Below are 18,622 nucleotides of genomic sequence, written 5' to 3' on the forward strand. Positions count from 1 at the left end.
TAAAGCAACTAAAGTCAAAAAAGACAAAGATGGTCACTTTATATTGGTCAAGGGAAAAATACAACAAGAAAACATTTCAATTCTAAATATTTATGCACCCAATTTAAATGCTCCCAGATTCTTGAAACAGACCTTACTCAGTCTGAGCAATATGATATCTGATAATACCATCATAACAGGGGACTTTAACAATCCTCTTACAGAGCTGGACAGATCCTCTAAACAGAAATTAAACAAGGATATAACAGATTTAAATGAGACCCTAGAACAATTGTGTTTGATAGACGCATATAGAACACTCCATCCCAAAGATAAGGAATATACATTCTTCTCATCACCCCATGGAACATTCTCCAAAATTGATCATATCCTAGGACACAAAACAAATATCAACAGAATCAAAAGAATTGAAATTTTACCTTGTATCTTCTCAGACCATAAGGCACTAAAGGTGGAACTCAACTCTAACAAAAATGCTCGACCCCACCCAAAGGCATGGAAATTAAACCATCTTCTGTTGAATAACAGATGGGTGCAGGAAGAAATAAAACAGGAAATCATTAACTTCCTTGAGCATAACAACAATGAAGACACAAGCTACCAAAACCTGTGGGATACTGCAAAAGCAATCTTGAGAGGAAAATTCATCGCTTTAGATGCCTCCATTCGAAAAACAGAAAGAGAGCACATCAACAATCTCACAAGAGATCTTATGGAATTGGAAAAAGAACAATCTAAGCCTAAACTCAGTAGAAAAAAAGAAATATCCAAAATCAAATCAGAGATCAATGAAATTGAAAACAAAAGAATCATTCAGAAAATTAATGAAACAAGGAGTTGGTTTTTTGAAAAAATAAATAAAATAGATAAACCACTGGCCAGACTAACAAGAAATAGAAAAGTAAAATCTCTAGTAACCTCAATCAGAAATGATAAAGGGGAAATAACAACTGATCCCACAGAGATACAAGAGATCATCTCTGAATACTACCAGAAACTCTATGCCCAGAAATTTGACAATGTGACAGAAATGGATCAATATTTGGAATCACACCCTCTCCCTAGACTCAGCCAGGAAGAAACAGAGCTCCTGAACAGACCAATTTCAAGCACTGAGATCAAAGAAACAATAAAAAATCTTCCAAACCAAAAAATGCCCTGGTCCAGATGGCTTCACTCCAGAATTCTATCAAACCTTCAAGGAAGAGCTTATTCCTGTACTGCAGAAATTCCAAAAAATTGGGGAAGAAGGAATCTTCCCCAACACATTCTATGAAGCAAACATCACCCTGATACCAAAACCAGGAAAAGACCCAAACAAAAAGGAGAATTTCAGACCAATCTCACTCATGAATATAGATGCAAAAATTCTCAACAAAATCCTAGCCAATAGATTACAGCTTATCATAAAAAAGTCATTCATCATGATCAAGTAGGCTTCATCCCAGGGATGCAAGGCTGGTTTAACATACGCAAGTCTATAAACGTTATCCACCATATTAACAGAGGCAAAAATAAAGATCACATAATCCTCTCAATAGATGCAGAAAAAGCATTTGATAAAATCCAGCATCCTTTTCTAATTAGAACACTGAAAAGTATAGGTATAGGTGGGACATTTCTAAAACTGATTGAAGCTATCTATGACAAACCCACAGCTAGTATTTTACTGAATGGAATAAAACTGAAAGATTTTTCTCTTAGAACTGGAACCAGACAAGGTTGTCCTCTGTCACCTTTACTATTCAACGTAGTGCTGGAAGTTGTAGCCAATACAATTAGGCAAGACAAGGAAATAAAGGGAATCCAAATGGGAGCAGAGGAGGTCAAACTCTCCCTCTTTGCTGACGACATGATCTTAGAGAACCCCAAAGACTCAACCACAAGACTCCTAGAAGTCATCAAAAAATACAGTAATGTTTCAGGATATAAAATCAATGTCCACAAGTCAGTAGCCTTTGTGTACACCAATAACAGTCAAGATGAGAAGCTAATTAAGGACACAACTCCCTTCACCATAGTCTCAAAGAAAATGAAATACCTAGGAATATACCTAACGAAGGAGGTGAAGGACCTCTATAAAGAAAACTATGAAATCCTCAGAAAGGAAATAGCAGAGGATATTAACAAATGGAAGAACATATCATGCTCATGGATGGGAAGAATCAACATTGTTAAAATGTCTATACTTCCCAAAGCAATCTACCTATTCAATGCCATTCCTATCAAAATACCAACATCGTACTTTGAAGATTTGGAAAAAATGATTCTGCGTTTTGTATGGAACCGGAAAAAACCCCGTATAGCTAAGGCAGTTCTCTGTAACAAAAATAAAGCTGGGGGCATCAGCATACCAGACTTTAGTCTGTACTACAAAGCCATAGTGCTCAAGACAGCATGGTACTGGCACAAAAACAGAGACATAGACACTTGGAATCGAATCGAAAACCAAGAAATGAAACTAACATTTTACAACCACCTAATCTTTGATAAACCAAACAAGAACATACCTTGGGGGAAAGACTCCCTATTCAATAAATGGTGTTGGGAGAACTGGACGTCTACATGTAAAAGACTGAAACTGGACCCACACCTTTCCCCACTCACAAAAATTGATTCAAGATGGATAAAGGACTTAAATTTAAGGCATGAAACAATAAAAATCCTCAAAGAAAGCATAGGAAAAACACTGGAAGATATTGGCCTGGGGGAAGACTTCATGAAGAAGACTGCCATGGCAATTGCAACAACAACAAAAATAAACAAATGGGACTTCATTAAACTGAAAAGCTTCTGTACAGCTAAGGACACAATAACCAAAGCAAAGAGACAACCTACACAATGGGAAAGGATATTTGCATATTTTCAATCAGACAAAAGCTTGATAACTAGGATCTATAGAGAACTCAAATTAATCCACATGAAAAAAGCCAACGATCCCATATATCAATGGGCAAGAGACATAAATAGAACTTTCTCTAAAGATGACAGACGAATGGCTAACACACACATGAAAAAATGTTCATCATCTCTATATATTAGAGAAATGCAAATCAAAACAACCCTGAGATATCATCTAACCCCAGTGAGAATGGCCCACATCACAAAACCTCAAAACTGCAGATGCTGGCGTGGATGTGGAGAGAAGGGAACACTTTTACACTGCTGGTGGGACTGCAAACTAGTACAACCTTTCTGGAAAGAAGTATGAAGAAACCTCAAAGCACTCAAGCTAGACCTCCCATTTGATCCTGCAATCCCATTACTGGGCATCTACCCAGAAGGAAAAAAATCCTTTTATCATAAGGACACTTGTACTAGACTGTTTACTGCAGCTCAATTTACAATCGCCAAAATGTGGAAATAGCCTAAATGCCCAGCAACCCAGGAATGGATTAACAAGCTGTGGTATATGTATACCATGGAATACTATTCAGCCATTAAAAAAAATGGAGACTTTACATCCTTTGTATTAACCTGGATGGACGTGGAAGACATTATTCTTAGTAAAGCATCACAAGAATCGAGAAGCATGAATCCTATGTACTCAATTTTGTTATGAGGACAATTAATGACAATTATGCTTATGGGCGGGGAAACAGAAAGAGGGAAGGAGGGAGGGGGGTGGGGCCTTGGTGTGTGTCACACTTTATGGGGGCAAGACATGATTGCAAGAGGGACTTTACCTAACAATTGCAATCAGTGTAACCTGGCTTATTGTACCCTCAATGAATCCCCAATAATAAAAAAAAAAAAAAGGAAAATAAATATTTTCTCTAGACAAAAGCGGAGAGAATTTATTACCATCAACCCTATATACAAGAAGTGCTAAAAAAATTCTTTAGGAAAAAACGATGTCAGATGGAAATCTGAATCAACACAAAGGAATGCAGAACAGGGGAAATAGCAAGTATGTGAGTAAATAAAATCTCTTTAATTTTAATATTTTAAAATTTTAATCTCTTTAAAAGAGAACTATGGCTAAAATAGTCATATGTATTATGTGGTTTATAACAAGCAGGATATAAAATGTATGATGATACTACTTAAGATGGAAGAACAGAAAAATAAGAACTTAAATTATAAGTGAAGCGATGTTTTTTAAAGGTAGATGGTGATAAGTCAAAGATCTATACTATAAATTCTAGATTAGAACAACACACACAAAGAAATATCTACACAAACAAAAACATAGTTAATAAGCAAAAAGTAGATATAAATAAAAATCATAAAAGTAATTCCAGTATGTTCTCTTGCTAAAGGCAAGGATTATTGCCTTTTCTTGTATCCCTTACAGAGTAACAGGATCACAATAATTAAATAAAAAATTAACATGCGCTTGTAGCAGAACTACAACTCAATAATTGACCAAATGGACACACACCCAGTTCACCAAAATACAAAGTTGCATTCCTTCTCATGTTATTGAGAACTTACTGGAATGACCAGAGAGTCTAAAGCTATATATAATAAGAGGCTGAGTTTTCCAGCTTCTACGTATATCAGTATCTGGCAGTGCTCCAGCTGGGATACGGAACCACCTTTATGGTTATTAGCTCCAGTCTGAATATCAACAGGAACAATAACGGTTGCAGTGGCTGGTGAAAAAGGCACTTCCAGCAATTTCTTGGTTAGCTGGTACTATTCTGTCAGAAGACATAAATCCAATGGAATACAGATTACAACTCCACATTTCTCGTCCTCCCTCTTCCAATCATCCATACGTTAGAAATAGAAAAAAATTAAATGTTCGAGACTATCAAGGTAGCCAGTACTTAATGGGACAAGATTACAAACAAAAAGGGAAGAGGGTCAAACTTGCCATGCTGCTTTCCAAGGACCATCTATTGATTTCTTAGCTGAGTTGAAAAAGACAAGCAGAAAGCAGAAAATAAGGGGCTAAATGCTGAGTTTGGGTATAACCAAAGTGCTCAGGAGACAAAAAATGAGAGTCAAGGCTACATAGGAGGGAAATCCCTGATAAACATCTTAGCTGTTAAATTGAGATAAATAAAAAAAATCTGCCCTGGGAATAAGAATAAATGAGCCACATAAAAGATTGAAACTTGGCATTAAATCAAATCAATCTCTAATGGAATTAAGAAAACAGGCCTAAAATTTGTAAACTGCAGCTAAAGTAGGGTTTAGGAGAAAGTATGTAGCCTTTAAATGTTTTCATTTGAAAAGGTCAAAAATCAACCATCTAAGGCATAATTTATAACTTTCAAAAATAGAAAAACAAAAAGAGTTACCCCTTCTCCCCCAGCTCCTTGATAAGCCTCTTCAGGGAAGGAGACAAGATGGCTGACTGAAACCAGCTTTCCCCAGAGGCTCCCGTCCAGAAGGAGAGTTAAGGGATAAAAATTCAGCAAGTAACCTGGTGGATTTGAGCTGCACTAAGAGAGAAGGTTGTAGAACGCACGTCAACCCCGCTGAGGCAAGCTGCGACCACAAGGATACAAACAAAAGGTACAAAATCCATCACCAAGCAGACAGGAGTCCCCTCCCCCATGGGAACGGCTCAGAGTGCCCCACAAACAACCGGTCAGAGTTCAAAGGTCCTCCCACTACACTCCACAGGAGAGACCCCCTAAAAACTGGACCTACCTCCCCTACTAGGGTGCCACGGCGTCCGCCTGCCAGGCATGAAACTGTATAAACTGTATATAGTCTCTACCTGGAATTCTGAGCTCCCAGCACTCCCCTTCGCTCACACTGGGGTCTGGAGGAGTCCCAGTCGGTCGGCGGAGACGGGACTGCACCAGAGTGGCAGTTCCCTGAGGCACAGTGCGACAGCAGTCTTTTGGTGACAATATGGCCAGGCATGAAACCGTGTAAAGCTCTGTGTGTTCTCTGCCCGCAACCCCAGGCTCCCAGGCTCCCCGCACTCCCCTCTGCTGTCGCTCCAAGGTCTGGAGGCCTGTCCCCCAGGGGTCCGGACTCTTGGGTGATTGTTCAAGGGGTGTAGACAGTGCTGGGCTGCAGCCTGTTGGTGCAGACTCTGGGGTACGGGAGCAGAGAGAGGACGGTTGGCCTAAGGGGAGCTACACGGGAGTGGCCGTTGCCTAAGCCATAAAGCAGCAGCCCTCTTTTGCTAGCAATACGGCTCACTACCGAATATTCTGAAGCCACACCCCCTGTCTCCCTGGGCAACCAGAGACTCTGAGTTTGCCTGAGGCAACTCCAACTTGCCAACCAGGGAAACTCCCAGGGTGGGGCTCACCCAGAGGTCCGCTTTACTAAACCTAAGACGCACCTGGCCCTCAGGGGATCGTCAGCCTATAGACAATACAGGAGCAAAGACAAGCTGATTTGGAGCTCAATTCAGCTTCTCCTCTGCAGGGGAACAGCAGAGTTGTTCTGTTCTGTTATGTCAGTAACATTAATCAGGGGTGAGACTGGACCTGAGTGAAAACCCCTCAACATTCATCAAGCGCCCAAGATTGTCAGGCCTCACCTCCTCCTGCTGGAGAGAGGCAGAGCGCAGCGGCCTGGCAGACTTCCTTGAGATTCAGGCAGGTACAAACTCTTGGAGTACTGATTCACTACAGGCAACTGGGTCAGCCAACTGCAGGGCTATCAGTGACTGGATGTGAAGTGGTGCAAGGAGGGGAAGGAGGCAGCAACCTTCCCAGACTGATTTATTGGCTGGGTGGCTTCTCCTGACTCCACGCAGCACTGGAGCAAGCCACACCAGAGAGGTCACCAGGCCCCTGTGATCCAGTTCCCAGAGACCTCTTAAACTCTCTCACCCGAGACAGGTGCAGACGGAGACAATTGATTTGGACCTTTTTGAACTGAACCAATCGCCTGAGGACAAATCAGGTGGTGCCCTGGATGCAGGGTGGTAGGAAGGTTTGATTTTTCTTTTCCGATTGTTTGCCGGTGGGGGGCAGGGTGACTTAATTGCTAATATTTCTCCACAGCTGAGACTTCAATCCAAAGTATCTGTTTCACTAGGGTGGAAGAGAAACCAGCTGAAAACAAGACAGAACCACTTAGCCCCACCACACCAGCCAGGGCCCCAGTTTCTCAGGCCACAACACTGTACAGGCCCTCAACAAAGCCCCAGGGGAAAAAATCAGAGGGAGTAAAACAACCATGGGGCGGAATCAGCAGAAAAACTCTGGTAACATGAATAACCAGAATAGATCAACCCCCCCAAGGAAAGATATGGCAGATGCAATTGAAGATCCCATTCATAAACAACTGGCTGAGATGTCAGAAATCGAATTCAGAATTTGGATTGCAGACAAGATTAACAAAGTGGAATTAGGAATTCGAGGAGAAATTCAAAAGCTGTCTCAAGAATTTAATGAATTTAAAGACAAAACCACCAAAGAGTTAGACACACAGAAGCAAGAATTTGCAGCCCTCAAAGATATGAAAAATACAGTAGAATCCCTCAGCAACAGAATGGAGCAAGTAGAAGAAAGGATTTCTGACATCGAAGATAAAGCCTTTGAACGCTCCCAAACTCTCAAAGAAGAAGAGAAATTGAGAGCAAAAACGGATAATTCTCTCCGAGAGCTGTGGGATAATTCGAAGAAGGCTAATATCGGAATCATAGGGGTTCCAGAAACAGATGAAGTGGCCTCGCTGGGCACAGAGGCCCTTCTGCATGAAATTATGAAAGAGAATTTTCCAGACATGCCTAGAGATTCTGAAATTCAGATAGCAGACAGCTTCAGAACCCCAGCACGACTCAACCCCAAAAAGACATCCCCCAGGCATATCATAATTAACTTCACTAAAGTTAATATGAAGGAGAAAATCCTCAAAGATGCCAGGAGAAAGAAAACCATTACCTTCAAAGGGAAAAATATTAGAATGACTGCAGATCTCTCTGCTGAAACTTTTCAAGACAGAAGAGGGTGGTCACAGACTTTTAATCTACTAAAGCAAAATAACTTTCAACCCCGGATCTTGTATCCAGCTAAACTGAGTTTCATTTATGATGGAGAAATTAAATACTTTAATGACATTCATATGTTTAAGAAATTTGCCATAACAAAACCAGCTCTTCAGGATATTCTCAGACCTATCCTCCATAATAACTAACCCAATCCTATACCACAAAAGTAAACTCACTCAGAAACTTCGGATCAAACTCCAATTTCCACACTGGCGAAAGGATTAAAAATGCCCCTGGACTTTTGAAAAACTCAATACCCAAAACTTCACCAGACTTATCAACATTCTCCATTAATGCAAACGGCTTAAACTGTCCTCTAAAGAGGCATAGGTTAGCTGATTGTATACAAAAACTCAGGCCAGATATTTGTTGCATACAAGAGTCACATCTTAACTTAAAAGACAAATACAGACTCAGGGTGAAAGGATGGTTGTCCATATTTCAGGCAAATGGTAATCAGAAAAAAGCAGGTGTTGCAATTTTATTTGCAGATACAGTAGGCTTTAAACCAACAAAAGTAAGGAAGGACAAGAATGGTCACTTCATATTTGTTAAGGGTAATACTCAATATGATGAGATCTCAATTATGAATATCTATGCACCCAACCAGAATGCACCTCAATTTTAAGAGAAACTCTAATAGACATGAGCAACTTGATTTCCTCCAGCTCCATAATAGTCGGAGATTTCAACACTCCATTGGCAGTGTTGGATCGATCCTCCAACAAGAAGCTGAGCAAAGAAATCGGTGGGATCACACCTGTGGTGCATATTACAGGGGTATTTGCGAAACTTGGTAAATGTAGAATGTTTTGGCACAGTAACTGAGATAACGCCGGAAAGGCTATGTTAACCACTGTGATAAAAATGTGTCAAATGGTTTATGAAGTGAGTGTATGATGCCCCATAATCATATCATTGTATACAGTTATGATTTAATAAAAAAAAAATAAAAAAAAATAAAAATAAAAAAGAAATCTTAGCTTTAAACCTAACCATCCAAAATTTCGATTTAGCAATCATCTACAGAACATTTCATCCCCAAAAAACTGAATATACATACTTCTCATCAGCCCAAGGAACTTACTCCAAAATCGATCACATCTTAGGTCACAAGTCCAACCTTAGTAAATTTAAAGGAATAGAAATTATTCCATGCATCTTCTCGGATCACCATGGAATAAAACTTGAGCTGAGTAACAACAGGAATCTGCATACTCATACAAAAACATGGAACTTAAATAACTTTATGCTGAATGATAGCTGGGTCAGAGATGAGACTAAGAAAGAAATCGCCAACTTTTTGGAACAAAACAATAATGAAGACATGAACTATCAGAACCTCTGGGATACTGCAAAGGCAGTTCTAAGAGGAAAATTTATAGCACTACAAGCCTTCCTCAAGAAAACGGAAAGAGAGGAAGTTAACAACTTAATGGGACATCTCAAGCAACTGGAAAAGGAAGAACATTCCAACCCCAAACCCAGTAGAAGAAAAGAGTAGAGTATGTTTTTTTTTTTTGTTTGTTTTTTGTTGTTCCAGTTTTGGCTAGGGCTGGGTTTGAACCTGCCACCTTGGTATATGTGGCCAGCGCCCTACTCACTGAGCCACAGGCGCCGCCCGAGTAGAAGAAAAGAAATAACCAAAATTAGAGCAGAATTAAATGAAATTGAAAACAAAAGAATAATACAACATATCAATAAATCAAAAAGCTGGTTTTTCGAAAAGGTCAATAAAATAGATAAACCTTTGGCCAACCTAATCAGGAAAAAAGAGTAAAATCTCTAATCTCATCAATCAGAAACAACAAAGACGAAATAACAACAGACTCCTCAGAAATCCAAAAAATCCTTAATGAATATTACAAGAAACTTTATTCTCAGAAATATGAAAATCTGAAGGAAATTGACCGATACTTGGAAGCACCTTCCAAGACTTAGCCAGAATCTAGTGGAAATGTTGAACAGGCCCGTATCAAGTTCGGAAATAGCATCAACCATACAAAACCTCCCTAAAAAAAAAAAGCCCGGGACCAGATGGTTTCACATCTGAATTCTACCAAACCTTTAAAGAGGAATTAGTACCTATATTACTCAACCTGTTCCAAAAGGTAGAAAAAGAAGGAAGACTACCCAACCAACATGTTCTATGAAGCAAACATCACCCTGATCCCCAAACCAGGAAAAGACCCAACAAGAAAAGAAAATTATAGACCAATATCACTAATGAATATAGATGCAAAAATATTCAACAAGATCCTAACAAACAGAATCTAGCAACACATCAAACGAATTATACATCATGACTAAGTCGGTTTTATCCCAGGATCTCAAGGCTGGTTCAATATATGTAAATATATAAATGTAATCCAGCACATAAACAAATTAAAAAACAAAGACCATATGATTCTCTCAATCGATGCAGAAAAAGCTTTTGATAATATCCAGCATCCCTTCGTGATCAGAACACTTAAGAAAATCGGTATAGAAGGGACATTTCTTAAACTGATAGAGGCCATCTACAGCAAACCCACAGCCAATATCATATTGAATGGAGTTAAATTGGAATCATTTCCACTGAGATCAGGAACCAGACAAGGCTGCCCATTGTCTCCATTGCTTTTTAACATTGTAATGGAAGTTTTAGCCACCACAATTAGGGAAGAAAAGGCGATCAAGGGTATCCATTTAGGGTCAGAAGAGATCAAACTTTCACTCTTCGCAGATGATATGATAGTATATCTGGAAAACACTAGGGTCTCTACTACAAAATTTTAGAAGTGATCAAGGAATACAGCAGCGTCTCAGGTTACAAAATCAACATTCATAAATCGGTACCCCTTATATATACCAACAACAGTCAAGTTGAAAAAAGAGTTAAGGATTCTATCCCATTCACAGTAGTGCCAAAGAAGATGAAATATTTGGCAATTTATCTAACAAAGGACGTGAAAGATCTCTATAAAGAGAACTATGAAACTCTAAGAAAAGAAATAGCTGAAAATATTAACAAATGGAAAAACATACCACACTCATGGCTGGGAAGAATCAATATTGTTAAAATGTCTATACTACCCAAAGCAATATATAATTTTAACGCAATCCCTATTAAAGCTCCACTGTCATACTTTAAAGATCTTGAAAAAACAATACTTCGTTTTATATGGAATCAGAAAAACCCTCGAATAGCCAAGACATTACTCAGAAATAAAAACGAAGCAGGAGGAACTATGCTACCAGACCTCAGACTATACTACAAATCAATAGTGATCAAAACCGCATGGTATTGGCACAAAACCAGAGAAGTAGATTTCTGGAACAGAATAGAGAACCAAGAGATGAATCCAGCTACTTACCCTTATTTAATCTTTGACAAGCCAATTAAAAACATTCAGTGGGGAAAAGATTCCCTATTTAACAAATGGTGCTGGGTGAACTGGCTGGCAACCTGTAGAAGACTGAAAGTGGACCCACACCTTTCACCATTAACTAAGATAGACTCTCACCGGATCAAAGATTTAAACTTAAGAGATGAAACTATAAAAATACTAGAGGAGAGTGCAAGGAAAACCCTTGAAGAAATCGGGCTGGGCGAGTATTTTATGAGGAGGACCCCCCGGGAAATTGAAGCAGCTTCAAAAATACACTACTGGGACTTGATCAAACTAAAAAGCTTCTGCACAGCCAAGAACACAGTAAGTAAAGCAAGCAAACAGCCCTCAGAATGGGAGATGATATTTGCAGGTTATGTCTCTGACAAAGGTTTAATAACCAGAATCCACAGAGAACTCAAACGCATTAGCAAGAATAGAACAAGGGATCCCATCGTAGGCTGGGCAAGGGATTTGAAGAGAAACTTCTCTGAAGAAGACAGGCGCGCGGCCTTCAGACATATGAAAAAATGCTCATCATCTTTACAGAGAAATGCAAATCAAAACTACTTTGAGATACCATCTAACTCCAGTGAGACTAGCCTATATCACAAAATCCCAAGACCAGAGATGTTGGCGCGGATGTGGAGAAAAGGGAACACTTTTGCACTGCTGGTGGGAATGCAAATTAATACATTCCTTTTGGAAAGATATATGGAGAACACTCAGAGATTTAAAAATAGATCTGCCATTCAATCCTGTAATCCCTCTACTGGGCATATACCCAGAAGACCAAAAAGCACATCATGACAAAGATATTTGTACCAGAATGTTTATTGCAGCCCAATTCATAATTGCTAAGTCATGGAAGAAGCCCAAGTGCCCATCGACCCACGAATGGACTAGCAAATTGTGGTACATGTACACCATGGAATATTATGCAGCCTTAAAGAAAGATGGAGACTTTACCTCTTTCATGTTTACACGGATGGAGTTGGAACATATTCTTCTCAGTAAAGTATCTCAAGAATGGAAGAAAAAGTACCCAATGTACTCAGCCCTACTATGAAACTAATTTAGGGTTTGCACATGAAAGCTATAACCCAGTTACAACCCTAAGAATAGGGGGAACGGGAAAGGGAGGGGAGGGGGGTGAGGGGGGTAGAGGGAAGGGGATTGGTGGGATTACACCAGCGGTGCATCTTACAAGGGTATATGTGAAACTTGGTAAACGTTCTCTAAAGCTAGTGAATGATGCCCCATGATCACATCAATGTACACAGCTATGATTGAATAAAAAAATATATATATAAAAAAAAGTAAAATAAATACCAATATTTAAAAGAGAAAATAATAAACATAGTTAACAGACATGAAGAAATTGAAAACAGAAAAAGGAAAAAGTCAATAGAAATAGATGCCCCAAACAGTCCTATGTCTGTTAAAGAAATTAAACTTTTAGTAAAAAGCCTTCCAAAAAAAAAAAAGTCCAGGCCCTAATGGTTTCAGTAACAAATTCTACCAAACATGTAAAGAAGATATAACACCAGTTCTATACAAAGTCTTACAGAAATAGGAGGGAACGCTTCCCTAATCATTTTCTGAAGGCAGCATTATCCAAATATCAAAGCTAGGAAAAGATGGTAACAAACAAAACTAAATTACACAATATCATTCACAAACAGATGTAAAACTCAACAAAATTACAAGCAAATCAAATGCAACAATGTGTAAAAATGATAATACATGATGACCAAGTTTATACCAAGAATGCAAGGATAAATAAAAATTTAATAAAAAATAAATTTTAAATTAAATAAATAAATAAAAAATATAACCCAACTATAGCACAAGACTATGGGGAAAGGGCCAAGGAAGGGGAAGGGAGGGGGGAGGTTTTGGTGGAGGAAGGGTAATGGGTGGGGCCACATCTATGGTGCATCTTAGAGTGGGTACAGGTGATTGCACTAATGTACACAGCTATGAGTTAACAATAAAAAAAAGAAAAGAAAAAACAAACCCAAAATATCCCCCCTAAAAAAAAAAAAAAAAAAAATATTCATCATCCTGGGATAGAAGGAAATTTCGACAGTGTGATAAAAAGATATTATACTTAATGATAAAACATCATACATAAGGCAAAAAGGTCTGGTTTTCCCACTTATGATTTTTATGTAACTGAGAAGAGGTCCTAACACTTGGAATAAGGCAAGTATAAAGATTTAAAAACACAAAACTGCCTTCAGTTCCAGATGACAAGATTCTATGTTTGTCTTTTCAAAATATAACCAACACAATGGTGTCCAGGCATACCTTCTTCCTGAACACCAATATTCATCTGAAACCACCAAGTTTTAAAAAGTTGCTAATAGCAATTATCTATGATCTCAAAACAAGCCTCTACTACTCTATCACTACTATATCCTGGGAGCCTACCACAATAAATACCTACCAAAGGAAAGAACATGAGGCAAAGCAGATGTCAGGACATATTGTAAAAAGGACTATGAAATCAAAGTTTTGTAGTCTCACACATGAATTTCAATAATTCCTGAAATTTTCAATTATTACTAGCAAACATGAAACTTGATTTTTGTATTCTGGCTATGTTTCTTTTCAATAGAGATGTTCACTTTCTGAGTATTATAATCCTTCTTTTCTACCTTAGGAAACAATTATAGTACTCCTCATCATTATATTTCAAGGTGGCAATAATTCTGACATTTTACATATGCAGATATGATTTTTGGAAAATGAAGATAATTGAAATTCTGGTGTAGTGTTGTACTTGTTCAAATTCTTAAAATGGTCTTACAAATCATTAGATAGCGATCTCACGGTGAAGCAATATGTTGTCATTTTAATCATTATAATGAATTCACTTTATCAATCAAAAATAACTGTACCATGTAGGATCTCCTATATGGGATATATACATATATATCTCCTTGTATTCTAAGATGTCTTTGCAAATGTCAACAATGTTAAGTATGTTATTAGCAAATATACTGTAACATAATTTTTGTCCCTACCAGCACTGGTCAGTTGATTATTCCTCAAAAGGACAGTATATGGAGGGAGACAAAAATACAGGCATGAAGTATATTCACACATATATGTATGTATTCATATAGTGTAAGAAATAAATAAGCCATATTCAACTGTCAGGTCAACAATACCTGATCTGTGACTTTTATATTCGTAAAGGTGAGATAATGATTGAATGACATAGTGTAATCCTAACATAACATACTTTTGGATCCTTGGAAAGTCATACTACCATAGCAACTGCTTACCAGTTCTTCAGAGGTCAAATGCATCAAACGTTCAGCTATTGCAGCACACTGGGCTGAGTCTCTTATCAGTTCCCCTTGTTTATCACCAACTACTAGCTCTGGCCATGTGAGTCCTTCATTCTTCTTCATCAAGGAAATCTCCAAGCTAGAAGTTTAAATGAGAAAAGTGAGGTTACATTAAGCAATTATACAAATTATACAATCAATAACAAATAGAAATAATCCCTCTGATGTCCAGAGAATATTTTACCAAAATGTTGTTTATTTTAGTTTTGCATGTGATGGAAAACCTATAATCCAAGGATAAATATATATGTGTATGTGTGTGTGTGTAATTTATATAATTTTTTTTTTTTCCCCCTGAGACAGAGCCTTACTCACGCTGGGTAGAGTACCATGGCATCGGCCTAGCTCACAGCAACCTCAAACTAGTGAGTTCAAGTGATCCTCTTTCCTCAGCCTCCAGAGTAGCTGGTACCCACCACAATGGCTGGCTAATGTTTTTCTATTTTTGAGTAGAGATGGGGTCTCACTCTAGCTCAGGCTGGAATGATAAATAATTTAGCTTTAATAAACAATAAGAAAGTACCTCTGGAAATGGTACATCAAATCTCCTCAAAAGAGAAGTGACTGGGAAGAGTGAAACCACGCAGAAAGTACTATAGTCCAGCTGTGCAGTATGTTACTGAATTTAAGTAACAAAATGCAAGCAGTATGGATCTCCGGGGCATCTGGAGAATTGAAGTACAGTGGGGGTGGGGGCACGTGAGCAAACTGGAAAGGGCCTATAACTAAAAGGTATCTCTTTGTGTGTGGAACCAACAATTAACTCTATTTTCACAAACTAATAGCCATAATATATGATTATTAATCTAAAGATCAGGCAGTTAAACTAATGTAAATCTTTATTTTTAAAATACCAATTTTTTTAAAAGTTGAAAAGAAATGTAGGAACTAGGAAAAAGTTAACTTTGGTAATTCAGGAAAAAAAGATTTTAATGTGTTCTCTACTGACTTACTTAACATCTAATTCTGTACATTAAAACCATTAAAAATAGAAATTCCAAATGCACTTCAAAGGGCCTATCAGAGAACCCTGAGATCAAGGATAGATGCTGAAGAAATAGCAAAAGCAAGCTGATCCAGGGCAGACTACAGACACAGGACAACAGGGAAGTTGGCCCGTAGTCCTCTAGCATAGGCAAAAGAATCCAAGTGACATGATTTGGGATCAGCCATTGCCATAATGGAAAGAAAGGCAGAGAGGTGGTAGCTGTTCCACAGCAAAGCAAACTTCTGCACTTGCTGTCTTTAGTACACATGTGCCACACTAACCCCAGGCCCTGGAACACAATAATAGCTATTATCCTAATTATCAAACACAGGACATGCAAACTTATCAGCTATTCTTTTTCAAGGCTGTTATTATCACCACCTCGTGAATTAATTACAGCACTTAACTTTCTGAAACTACTTTTTTAAAGAGACTATACAAAATAATACTTTCTTATGTAACATGATTCCCTACCATTAGCATTGAAAATTACCACCACAATCAGTAACTCCCAGATTTAGTTATATTTTGTAAGAAAAGCTACCCTAGATAATGCTGCTGCTGATGAAAATAGTAATAATAATGACAGCAGTGTATACTTACCTAATTCTTACCACATGCCAGTTGCTATCTTAAGTACTTTACATATTTTAACTCATTTATTGCTCACCACATAAAGTAATGTTAAGAACTGTTATCATCTCCATTATACAAGTAAGGGGGTAAAACTGCACTGAGAGGTTAAGCAGCTTGCCAAGGTCACAAGCTTCTCTGAAAAAATATACATAAGTAACTATTAAAGAACTTTTACCCAGTGACCAGAATGTATAAATATTCTTAGTTGCTACCTAAACAAGTCTGAAAAAGTTCATACATAAAGAACTGAACCATCATTAATTTTCACACATGGTCTATGCGACCCTCCTCACTTGACTGCATTTCTACATTTTAAAACTAGTACCATATCCTACCATCGAAATAAAAAGAAATATACAGACTACTTAAATCTTTCCAAAGTGAGAGAGAACATTAACTATTTCAAAACAAGAGATACAAAAAACTTAATCAAGTATAAAAAACCATGTGTTTTCAAATCAATGATACCACTTACACCAAACTGCAATTACCTTTCATGAGACAAAATTGTAATCAAATACCTCATATTTAATGGAAAAAACAATACTATTTTACATTTCATGTATTAAATGCTGAAATTATTTGTATGAAATCCAGCTACTGACCCCCTTAGATCTTTGCTTGATGACTTATAATATGTTCTAGTTGGTTTGTCAATTTATAAGTGTCACCCATAAATCTCATGTACACATAAATACAATTAAATAGCATATGTGGAGTTATAAAATATCTATCATCATACAAGGCCTGACAATTAAGTTTGCAAATTTGCCACCACACACTTATGTTGGCAGCACTGTATAAACAACTCTGCAAGGTTTGATAACCTTGATATATCAGTTTCTCACAGTTGTGTTTGTGTTTATGTGTGGAGGCTTCTTGCCGAGTGGTGTTCATTATTGTTGCGTGTTTTTGTACACCGTACAACTTGGTATACACTACAACATGTTGTTATTCACTACAATATTCCAGAGAAAGAGTTCCAAAATTGCTTTGACAGGTGGACTAGGCATTGGCATCAGCACATAGCTTCCCAACGGGAGTACTTAGAATGTGATTGTAGTGATATTTGGCAATGAGGTATGTAGCATTTTTTCTAGCACCAGTTTGCGAATTTAATTGTCAGATTTTCATATATGGAATCCATAGTATGTAACTATTTTGCGTCTGCTTTTTTTTTTTTTGTAGAGACAGAGTCTCACTGTACCGCCCTCGGGTAGAGTTCCGTGGCATCACACGGCTCACAGCAACCTCTAACTCTTGGGCTTACGCGATTCTCTTGCCTCAGCCTCCCGAGTAGCTGGGACTACAGGTTGCATCTGCTTCTTTCACTCTACAAGTTGCTGGTGGTCAACATCCTAGCCAACATCTGAACAGTCAATCTTTATAGTTTTTATCATACCCTGTGAACTCAGTCTGGCTTTCATTTCCCTAATGACTAACAACAATTACTTTTTCTTAGGCTTACCAGCCATTCACATATCTTCTTTTGTGATGTGTCCATTCAAATCATTTGACCATTTTTAAAATTGGGTTATCTTTTCATTGTAAGTTTGTAGGGTTTCTTAATGCATTGAGAATCTGATTTCTTTGTTCAAGATGAGCAATGTGACTATATTTCTCCCAGTCTATGTATGGCTTGCCTTTTTGTTTTCGTAATATAATCTTTAGAAGAACAGACATTCTCAGTTTTGATATACAGAAAATTGTTTTGATGAAATCCAACTTATCATGTATTTCTTTTATTATTTCATGTCCTGAATACACAATTTGCAAAAAGAAGATTAGCCACAATTTTCAAGGTAATACTATTTCACCTGCAGAAATGTATCCTTTATATCTGTTTCCACATGTGAAATAAGAAATAAATATATATGGAAGTTATTCACTATAACAAAAGATTGAAAACAATTAAAAGGTGGAATAGAAGACCAATTTCTTAAAATAATGATGCAGTTGACAGAGTAAAATACCATGAAGTGATAAAAAAAAGAATTTAAACATTTTATATATTCATTATGAAAAGTCTCTAAGATTATTGTTGAAAGTCAACAAAAGCAATCTATGTAACTGTGTATTATGTGTATTAAAATATTTCTAAATTTAAATATATATTACATAATTTATATATACCCATATATAATTTATATATATATGCTTGAATATATAAAATGCCTGTGGAAAGCAACTAATAACTGTGGGGAGTGGAAGGGTAGGCCACTGGCAGGCCTGCTCTGGAAGAAGACTTCTTACTACACATTCTTTTATACATTTTAAATTTAAAGAAGAATGGGAATGTATTATCTAGTCAGCAAATTAAAATGAAGAGAAAAATTATTAAGGAGTTTTA

General features: G+C 37.5%; 1 protein-coding gene across 2 annotated transcripts in view; it reads right to left on the reverse strand.

The window, feature by feature from the left end:
* The window catches only part of NUDCD1 (NudC domain containing 1), a 109,598-nt gene that overhangs the window by 35,116 nt on the left and 55,860 nt on the right, over positions 1 to 18,622 (reverse strand). For both annotated transcript variants that reach the window (XM_053558770.1, XM_053558769.1), the window contains exon 7: positions 14,583 to 14,727. In XM_053558770.1, the coding sequence (XP_053414745.1) occupies positions 14,583 to 14,727 (145 nt within the window). The remainder of the gene's footprint in view (positions 1 to 14,582; positions 14,728 to 18,622) is intronic.

Source organism: Nycticebus coucang, chromosome 13 (genome assembly GCF_027406575.1).
Source record: "Nycticebus coucang isolate mNycCou1 chromosome 13, mNycCou1.pri, whole genome shotgun sequence".
NCBI lineage: Eukaryota > Metazoa > Chordata > Mammalia > Primates > Lorisidae > Nycticebus > Nycticebus coucang.